Here is a 10,984-nt window from a genome sequence, read left to right on the forward strand (position 1 = left end):
TGGGATGTTCAAACCGCTATCATTTCTGTCCTTTACTTTCGACCGGCCAAGCTAAGAATATATTGAAATAAAATAGTATTGTTTCTACCAACCGTGAATGAATACTCAATACTGTGAACTCCCATAATCAAAGACGGAAGTCGTTACGGTAAGAACTTCAGTTTGCAAAACATTATGGATAAATGAAATCAGTCATCATAATTGCCATAATATAAGACGATGGGCCTAGTAGAGCTATAATATTCGCAACACTGCGAATATTATGACCAATTCAAAAATATACCTTGGTCTGCATATGGTATACTTACCTACCCTGAAACACACGACGATGATGATGAGTGATGAATATGCGTTTCATGGCACCATATTAAGACAATGCAGTTTTTAACAGGTACGCGCAGCTTGCTCTTTATCTTCTTGTTATTCCGTATCCATGGTGAACTTCTATTAACGAGATACTAGGTATGCACAAGCTGGAACATTTTCATCTTTGTATCAAACCTCCGAGCCAAGGTTTCGTGTCTTTTATAACCAATCATAACCCATTTTTTTCACCATTTTGAATAAATACTTTCATGTGTTTTTTAAAATTTACTTTTCATGTGTAGCAATTTTTTTTGTCGTTTTTGTCAACCTGGGTTGTATGTCCATTTACATAACAGTTAGGATATTGGAATAAAACTGAAGGATATTGATTTTGGAAGGAATAATTAAAATGACTGCGGTTAATGGATAGTATATTCTACGCAGCACGATTTCAGTTTTGTCATCTGAGAATTGAGCCATTCCTCTGGGGTACTTTTAAACGGCAAATTGAGAAGCATTATTCTCTGTCCTAGATTTGTCTTTCAGAAACGGCCCCTGTTATCCAATGGCTGTTCGATAAAGTCAAGTTGTCAAAACAAAAGTCAGTCCGCTAAGGCTACGTCAGCCCTTACACAGTTCAATTTGACGCATAGGCCATAGAATAGTTTAGTATTCCTGCACTGTATTGGAATACCCCCTTGTGAAAAGGTTGGAAGTCGCGAGTCCTGGTTCATTATGGGCGAAGATAAATATTCCGTGCTGCTTCCTACATACAATGAAAAAGAAAACCTCCCCATAATCATATGGCTTCTTTGCAAATATTTTGACGAAAGGTAGGACTTCTCATATCCAGGATAGCACAAATGTGAAGTTTAGTTTGTGAATTAGGGCATAAGCCTGGTTGTTGTTGGCAAGGGTAACTGGTTAAGATAAATATATTAAGATTGGACGAATATATATCTTCAGTCACTACTAGAACATCTGTCCTTGCACCGTATTGTGGCCCACCGGGCCTTTTTACCACACCCCCTCTCCGTAGGGGCTAGTACCGCCAGTGCATCTCACGCTGTGCACTGTATGCATTACTTAAGATTCTTTGCAGCATCTCTTTGGCCCCAGCTGCAACCTCTTTCATTTCTGTTACTGTAAATCAACCTTTCATACTAGCTATACTCTCCCTTCTTACTTTTCACACTCTCTGGCTAACAGCTTTTTCATAGTGCAACGGTGAGGTTTCCATCCCGTTACACCTTCTTTCAATTTTCCTGTCATTGTTGAATGATCTCATAGGTCCCAGTACTTGGCCTAAAATTGATTTCCAATTCGTCTACCATAGGGCTCCACGCCCTTCGTGAAAATGTGTGTTGTAGTATGTACCCTAAACCTAACTTTACCTTCAGTACTGTAAATTATATGGTGAGATGTGTGGATGTGGATGCACCTTAACTTATTCTGAAATACCTAGTACGTATACCAGTTCATAGGATAACTAGAAGGGTCCTTTCCCCTTCATCCCTGTTAGCATTGTGTGCAGTTAACATTTGGTCATTTTAAGCTAGGAAGGTTTAAGGCTGTGTTTTGCTGGAAGGAGGGTCTAGTAACTTGCTGTATTTGAGTGCGAATATATTTTTGCAGCCATTCATCTCATTTGTGCACTTCCCAAAGAAATATCCCTTGCATTTGGTAAGAGAAAAACAGTATCCACAATATTTCACCATGCACTGCCTGAAAACTGATGGCTTTTGAGAGGTCAGCCATTGTAAAGCTAAAGGGATTATTCCACAATCATTTGGAAATCATATTGTGTCTGCATGGTGGTTATTAGGTTTAAATTACTAATATTATGCCATGTACTGTATCAGAACACATAGCACATGGGCAACCATTGTTCAGTAGAATAGAATATTGGGTGATAAAATTTGGGAGCCTGCAAACAGTATAAAATTTAACTTTGAGAAGATGTGAAGTAGTCTATGTAAGTATTATTTTATGGCAAAAGAAATATCACGTGCTACTTTTTGTCGCATTCAATAAACACCCAAGACTGCATTATACATCTAAGAGGTTGTATAACTTATCAAAAACAATCACAGTAAACTAAGCAATTGTATGAGGCTTAGTATTCAGATGTTTATCTATAAATTCAGTGTGCAAGATATAATTCACTTGGCTTTCAAACGTCACTGGGAAAATATGCCAAAATGGCTATTATTTGACCACTGGCGTTGCTGAATTCTGTGTTGGTGCAAGAATAAGGTGTAATAGTATTACCTTTAATTTCTCATCATTGCCTTAGTAAATAGCACCAATGATCATGATTGCAATGTTATTTCCCAATGGAAGGTTAGGCACAAGCAGGGCTATGTATTTAATGGCTAATTTAGGAGGAATTGAAGAATTTCTCAAGATTCTGTATGTGCTTTTGTATGTATTCACTTACCTCTGTTTGGATGTGTTGAAACTCCTAAGGCACAGGCATTACACACACGATTACTTTTCCAAGTGTTTTCCCTTACTGAGTTGATGATCTCACATACTACATCAAAATAGATTTTTCTTATTCTCCAGTTACCGTATATTTTATGACTGTCCACTTTTCTATCCTTTCTGGCTTTTAGTAACAGTGATCCATTCCTGAAGGATGATAATAGGAAGTAAATATATCTTACAAGTTTGAAGTTTTATCATTGTGCAATTGATTTATTAAGTTTTAATTTGTTAATATAGCACATGCATCTACATATGTAGTATATGGATTCTTTGATATGGCTTTTTTGGTAGACAACCTTCACTGGACACAAAAACTATCATTGTTTTTGTGAAATAATACTTCAAGAAATCAAAGAATGTTAGTATAGATTAAACATTTTATTTTTGTTTGATAGCAGGTCATCTCCAAAATCATCTTTAGGGTGTAAAGCACTACAATTTATCTGTAGTGAGAAATTTGCACATAATATTTTACAAAACTGATTTATTTTGTAATGAAATTCTTATTTTTACAGTGGCTTTGACTATGAAATTATAGTGATTGATGATGGATCTCCAGATGGTACCCTTGAAGTAGCCAAGAAATTACAAGATATATATGGAGAAAACAGAATCGTAAGTTACCTATCAGAAGATTTAGCTAGTGTTCCATTATTTACCTTTAATTGAACTTTTTGCTTACATTTTTCTTCCATGCAGGGTGGTTGCTGGTCAGTTATTTACTTTCTTAATATTTTATTAAATTACAGTTCTAAAATAGTCAAATAAACTTGCCTTATTGATGTAATACATTCGTATTTAAGTGATGTAATACATAATTTCTATACTTGAAGTGATGCAGTTTATAAGTAACTCTTACCATCTTATTTTTGTAAAAAATAGAATAAAAATGAATAGAAATTTTGAAGGTCCTTGTAGTAATTTGGGAAAATGCACTGTGTTATGATTGCAGATATTGGACCAAAATGTCTAAGTTAATCTTTGAAAAGCAGTACTATAGCCAGTTCTACTTCCTTTAGTTTAAATTAAGAAATTATTAGGCAAGGGAAGATTGTTGTTAGAATACAGACAGAGGCCTTAGAATACAGAGAGAAATGATTCAAATGAATAAAAATGAGTTGACCCATGTCAAGGGAACTTGGCTGTTCATCAAGTTTATTTGGAATTTTTAAAATTTAATCTTTATTCATTTTTGGTTGATATTGCATCAAATGGTAATACAATGTTTCACATAAGTTCTTATGTTTATTTTATGATGGGATTGGGTCTCTTCAGTAGTCCTCCAAAGGAAAATTTGTGTCCATATCCACCAGAATACTTGAGTTTTGATGGATGGTGACTAGATGCTTTAGCCCCAAGTTAATTCTCAGTAATAAAATTATGATGACAAAAGATTCAGGCTTGTAGAAAGAGCAATGAGTACAGTAACACTCACAAAACATTTTTTACATTGTTGTCCCTGTAGGGGGTTAATGCCATCAGTGCACTTAATGTGGTGTACTGTAGGCATTACTTAAGGGTCCTTGCAGTGTCCCTTCAGCCCTTAGCTGCAACCTCTTTCATTTCTGTTACTGTACCTCCATTTATATTCTCTTTCTTCTATCTGACTTTTAATCCTCGCTAAAAAATTGTTTCAAAGTGCAACTGCTAGGTTTTCTTCCTATTATACATTTCAAACATTTTCACAATCAGTTTCCCTTTCCTGTATTCTAATCCATTATTTACATACATAATTGTAAATACTTAGACTTGGAGGTGTTTGATGAAAATACTATGTAATCATTAGCAAATGGTCTCAATGATCTACAGTAGTTAACAATTATTAGTGTAGTATTATGTCATCAGAGAATTTTCTGGATAAAAATTACTTTTTAACACGTGTGAAAATTGTAATTTCCAAAAATGATTGACCTTATGCAAAAGCACAGTATGACTGATAGTCACAAACACTTCTCTCCAGGTGTGCATAGGTCTAGGTAGGATCTGATGACAAAAAATAGTTGAATATATTAGTTATATTCATCATAAGGTATCTCAGAAAATGGTTTTATCAATATTGTGTACATATTGTGTAAAATAAAATCTTTATATTTTTGCTCTACTATTCCCTTATAGTATTAGTATATGCTTTTTCAATGAAATCTTTGTTTTTTTATCTTCGTCCAGGTATTGCGACCCAGAGCAAAGAAACTAGGCCTTGGAACAGCATATATCCATGGTATTAAACATGCAACAGGTAACTTTGTTATCATTATGGATGCTGACCTATCCCATCATGTAAGTACTGTATACTATCTGCATGAGATGATAACATCAAGATTAGTTACAGTTAATTTAAATTATCCAAGAAGTGTTTCAAGTTAGAAAGAAATGTTGACAGCAAAAAGAGAAACTCTATAGTACTGTGTTTGTGTAACTGAATGTCATCTAATATTTCCTTGGGCTCTTAAAGGTGGTTTGATTAAGTAATTGGGTAAAAGAAACTATGTACATATATAACTTATCATTTTAAAGAAAAATTCATATAAAATAAGCTTAAAGGGCTTTTGGTTTGTAAGACATGATTCAAGAAAATAAGAATATTTAATGCAAAATAAAACAAAAAACTAGGAATAATAAAAAGTACTAGATTAATTAAAAATGCAGAAATTTATGCAGTATGTAAGAAGCAGTGCAAGTCATGAATTTTAAAGCATTACAAGGCACCTCAACTTACTGACCAATGATATCAAATATATTGCTGTACACCTTTACAGTAAGAGGAGTGGAAGGCTTTGAAGACCAAATACTAGTATGGAAATGTGATAGTACTTTGGAAAAATGTGATTGCTGATGGTAGTACATATAGCCATATGCTTTAATGGAATACCATTCTTCTCTTTGATAGTCAGCAGTTTGTGGTCATTTTCCATGGGCTTTGTTAAAGCAGTTTCCTGTAGTATTTGTAGTCCTGCTCTCCAAGAACCATTACTTGCTGTTCATTTAACAGAATACCAACATCCATATTCTGTTGGGGTCCACACTGCATAGTACCAGTAGTACCATTATATTGTTATGAGGAAGTTTTAATTTGCAAGTCTTTGGCCTTTTAGCCTTGTTCCATTATAGTTGATTTGCAAGTCCTTGGCCATTTAGCCTGGCTCCATTAGTATGTTGGTTATGAAAAATAATATGAATTATTGAAGATAGGCATTATGCTTTGGAAATTTGCTATGTATGTTCATGGCCTTGTGGCCTCTGCAAGAGTGGATACTCATAGTGAAGTCATTATTCATAATGAATGGCATACTTTTTGGAGAAATGAACATAATGGGAACAAATCAGTATTGCCGTTATCTGATTTTTTGTCTGGTAATGTGGTCAAATAGTGCTATTTGGCATCTCTCTCTGTGGCCACACTGACTACGACTACATCTGTCTTGGTAAAAAAACCACACTTATAACTTTGCTTTAAATTTGTATGATTAAGCTTTGATACTGAAAAAAATATAAACATATATACAAAATGTAATTCTTTAAAATTCAGTCCTTAAATAATAAAAATTATAAAAAATCGTAAAGTCAAATTGAATTTTCATCTAATGATAGTAGAGTTTGACATTTATGGAGGCAAAAAGTGGATGTAATTTCATTGGCAACACTGACGTTTAGTAATTTTACCCACAGTGAGTGTGGTCAAGGCGGCAACGCTGGAACAAATTACAAAAGCTCAAGTCCAATAAAGGCTAATGAAGTTAATCATTTACAAAGAGTACTAAACTTCAGTAATTTTATCTAGCTTCCAAAGTGACCTCACTGATCAGGGGCATGGATATTTTATGAGTAGTACCTATATAGTACCTCACATGACCAGTCCCATACGGAGAGTGAAATTGAACACCATCATGGAAACATCGTGATTGACTGTCCTAATTTTAAACAATGTTCAGTGTGAATCTTATAGATGCCTGTAAAATTATGACTGAAAATGAATGTCCGTTATTTTACCATTGTATATGATGCTTCCAAGTACGGATTACATTTCTTTTTACTTTTTCAGCCAAAATTCATCCCCCAATTCATCAAGAAACAGCAAGAAGGCAATTTTGATGTGGTGTCAGGAACTCGATACACTGGAGATGGAGGAGTGTATGGATGGGACCTGAAAAGGAAAATTATTAGTCGTGGGGCAAATTATGTAACTCAGGTTCTCTTGAGACCAGGTGCCTCTGATCTTACAGGCTCTTTTAGGTAGGCATTCCTAATTAAAATTAACTCTTATGTGCAAAACTTTTAAGAAATTTGATTTTATAAAACAAAGTTCATTTTTACATACAAACCCATCCACACTCATATAAAACCCCCACATTCATGGTTATCAAATGTTCAGGACACTGCTGTCTGCTGGTAGGCAGAATGTAATACTGCTTGTGCACTATGAGGGTCCTCAGGTCCAATGGTCAAGTGGTTGAAAGCTTTCATACTTGGCCTGGTGTCATCTTTGCCCACAAAGACCCCAAATAACAACTGAAGTATTTGTACGAAATATAATGTATACCATTTCCTTAACTCGGTTGTGCTTCTTGATGTTTTAGCATTACTTATACTGCTGTATTTACACTTGGCCTGCTTACAGGAAATGAGTTTGTCTCGTTCACTAATGTAATATATAGTTCTACCTATGTACCTACCAGGGGGGTCAAACTCAAATCCTTTCGAGGGGCAATTGTGCACTTGGTTATGGTCTTGAGGGCCATCAAAGATTTGGTAATTATTTATTCCTTATGACAAATTTATTAAGATTTGCAATAAAAGAGCCTTATTGCCAGCAATTATAATATGAAATAAATTAATAAATTATTGTCATATGAATGAAAGGTAAAACTTATTGTCTCATTTTAACAGTTTAGTAACTTTAGTTAAATTTTTTTCGGTTCTAACAGTTATAGTAGCTCGAGTTGAAAAATCTCTTGGCACCTCGCGGGCCACTTAAGACCATCCTGCGGGCCATAAGTTTGACACCCCTGCTATGTACATATATTCATTGCCTAAAATTAATACTCAAATTACTTTAAAAGGCACTTCCAGTGTATAAGGTTGATAATAATAGCCAAGTATGCTAACCTTCGTACTGTATGTCATGTTCTTCACCAATTAGATTTCACAAAAACTACGAGACTGAGTGTATGTAATAATGTTATATTTATCTTTTATTTATGCTATTCAATTTTTATTTCAGGTTGTATCGGAAGGAAGTACTACAGAAACTAGTTGAATCTTGTGTTAGCAAAGGTTACGTATTCCAGATGGAGATGATAATCCGTGCTAGACAGTTTAACTATACTATTGGTGAGGTAAGCATCAAGAGAAAGGTTTAGATCAAATTAACTTTATATTTCTTATGCACAGCTGTTTTGTCAACCATTGGCAGACAACAAATATATTTTAATGGGTATTGTCTGGAAAATATTTTAGGTGATAAATGTTATATAGCTTGAAACTGATATATATCCAATTATAAGGCATTAGTGCCAGATTTTGTTAAAGTATTATAGTTTTTGTTATGCCTTTAGATTATGTGTTACATGGTTTCATACTTTAATTTAATACAAAATATTGCTTAACTTAGCTTGGTTACTTTCAAGATATGTTACATTTTTTATGTGGCTATTAGTAGAGTTTCAAGCACTGCTTCATTCTGTTGCCTATGTTACATTTCTATAGTTTTCCAACTATTGCGTTTGTATGACTTCAGATTTTCCTAAGTTGAAGGGCATCTGGCATTTTATTTACCCTTTTTTTATCCTCTTATAGCTGTTTTACTGATTAGTCACTGTCATCAATAACACCCATTTTTGTATCATCAGCAGACTTGTTTATTTGCTAATTAGCTGGAAGCCAGCTTTTTTTTTAAGTAGGTAACAGAGAATAGAAAACCCAGCACTGAAATTCAAGGCCTACCATTTCTCCCAATACATAGTTCACCATCATAAGGTCACTTAATGAACATTTTGCTGAGGTTCATCAAAGTTTGTTTCCTTACTCATGAGGTGTACTGCTAACATTCAAAAACACAGACAATATAACAATGTATTTTGCTGTTATTTTTTGCCTCTGTCTTTAGCTTCCTTTTTATTTTATATTCCCGCCTTTTTTAGTATTTATCCAGTATGTATAGGAAATCTTGAAGTTACATGAAGGTCATACATATTTTTTTGAAATGGATTCATCACTTATCTTTTTGCTCTCCTCCTACTGTGTGTCATTCATTAATTACATGCAATATTATCTTCCCTGCACCTTGACAATTTGCCCTGATTTGTAGTGTTTTATATAATACATTTACTTTTCAGGTTCCTATCAGCTTTGTTGACAGGGTCTATGGTGAAAGCAAACTAGGTGGATCAGAGATTGTAGGCTTCATCAAAGGTCTCCTTTACTTATTTGCAACCACCTAGACAACTCAAGATGCATTGTGATAACGAAGATTAAAATTGTTTATATTGTTAAGAGAATACTTTCAAACCTTTACAAAGATAGTTTTGTACAGCATATTTTGTAAAAGATGGATTGATGTCTAGTTGTCCAGAGTTTAAATGTCTCGTGAATAAAATTAGAGGAACTTTTGTACCGTAAATCCCATATCTTGGTTGGATGTTTTAATTTATTTATGTACTTGCTATGTAATGTGTGTTCACTGTCTTGTGAATTAAGAGTAGCTACATTTGCATCTAAGTTCAGTGTTAAACTATAATTGTAAGAACTTCTATTTGATACAGTAATACAAGTTTTTTTATTTCATATTACATGACAATAAACCTTTCACATGAATTTTCATTACCCAAACTAATGTAACTTGAATCTGAAATTGTGAAGTAAAATTTCTGGATGCTTTGGTCCTAATTATTATTAGTTCAGATAAATTACAGTTTTTATTCATTTTTTGCTATATTTCACTGATGATTGTGTTCCACAAGTTTTTTGTTGCGTAAATTGTGTAATGCAAGAAAATTTGGTTTTTGTAATTTCAAGTGTAGCAGAATCTTTATGAAGAAAAATGGAATAAATCCCATGTCTAAAGTACTGTACCCTAAGGTTTCCTTTGTCAATTTATAATTCAAGTTATGTTGGGGTATTACATTTTACTTAATGATGCTGATAGTATTGTAACCTAAAAAGGATTTATAATTTATCTTTGATTCAGTGATCTTGGGTAATGAACTTTCATAGGTTAATGCATGGTGATGGGAACTTGGGCTGCTTGGTAATTTGTGATGAGAGTAGTATGTATAGCATTTTGGTTACTGCAGTTGATGCACTGTTATTGTGCAGTAGCTAACTAAAGCTAATCCTCCTTTGTTGTTCTGGCCAGTTTTCTGTTGAGATTTTGATAGTTTTAAAGAACATTGATGGTACATGATAAATTGAAAGTTGTAAATGCAGTTATTAATACATATAACACATGGGACCAGTAATTGTATAATCACAACAATCATTATTATGAAAGTAGTTTAACCAGTCCATGGGGTCACATTATTTTTACAGTGCTGGCCCAAAGGGTTGTTCTTGTCAAGGTATGATACTTGAGGTAACAATTGATAAAAGGGGTTGGACAGATACATGGAGAGAGACCAAGGAAAATGGCTGAAAAGCTAAAGACAGACAACAAGGCACAGAGGGGAAACTTACCCAAGAGAAAACCTGTAGTACCAAGCCAAGAAAGTAAGTTTACTAAACAAACTCTGACTTAAAATCACTTAAGAGAATGAAAACCATATACAGTAGTATACTGTACTGACACGAGAAAAAATTTTGATTCCACTTATTTCATGTAACTGTGTTCATTCTTATATGCATGTGTATTACAGCATTATATTAGCATGCATTAGCTCTATATGGGCATCTCTGTTTCCACCAGTCTGCACTTATGACCAGTTACAAAAAAATAATTAATTTCTTTAAGCACTTTACAATGATGATGAAATTTTTGTACTACTTTGCTGAAGGTATAAGTTGACAGAGGTTGAATAAGCCATAAACTGAAAACAGTTTTAACACAAACTTTATATGTACTTGTTTATTGTTGATGGTTGGATATTTAAGAAATACTTTTGTACGGTATTAAAAATAACATCAGCCATTATTTTTTATTTTTAATGTTTGTGTTTCAATGTGGATATTTACATGTATGTTCTGTTCTTTAGAAATG

At 33.8% G+C, this 10,984-nt stretch overlaps 1 protein-coding gene across 1 annotated transcript; it reads left to right on the forward strand.

Moving 5' to 3' along the window:
• The first annotated feature begins 876 nt into the window (after nt 1-876).
• On the forward strand, nt 877-9,598 carry LOC135206752 (dolichol-phosphate mannosyltransferase subunit 1). Its single transcript, XM_064238246.1, has 6 exons — nt 877-1,139; nt 3,312-3,411; nt 4,963-5,073; nt 6,836-7,026; nt 8,015-8,129; nt 9,129-9,598. The coding sequence occupies exons 1-6, from the start codon at nt 1,042-1,044 to the stop codon at nt 9,231-9,233; spliced, it is 720 nt and encodes a 239-aa protein (XP_064094316.1). The 5' UTR covers nt 877-1,041; the 3' UTR covers nt 9,234-9,598.
• Nucleotides 9,599-10,984: the final 1,386 nt, after the last annotated feature.

Source organism: Macrobrachium nipponense, chromosome 31, assembly GCF_015104395.2.
Source record: "Macrobrachium nipponense isolate FS-2020 chromosome 31, ASM1510439v2, whole genome shotgun sequence".
In the NCBI taxonomy this organism is placed as follows: Eukaryota; Metazoa; Arthropoda; class Malacostraca; order Decapoda; family Palaemonidae; genus Macrobrachium; species Macrobrachium nipponense.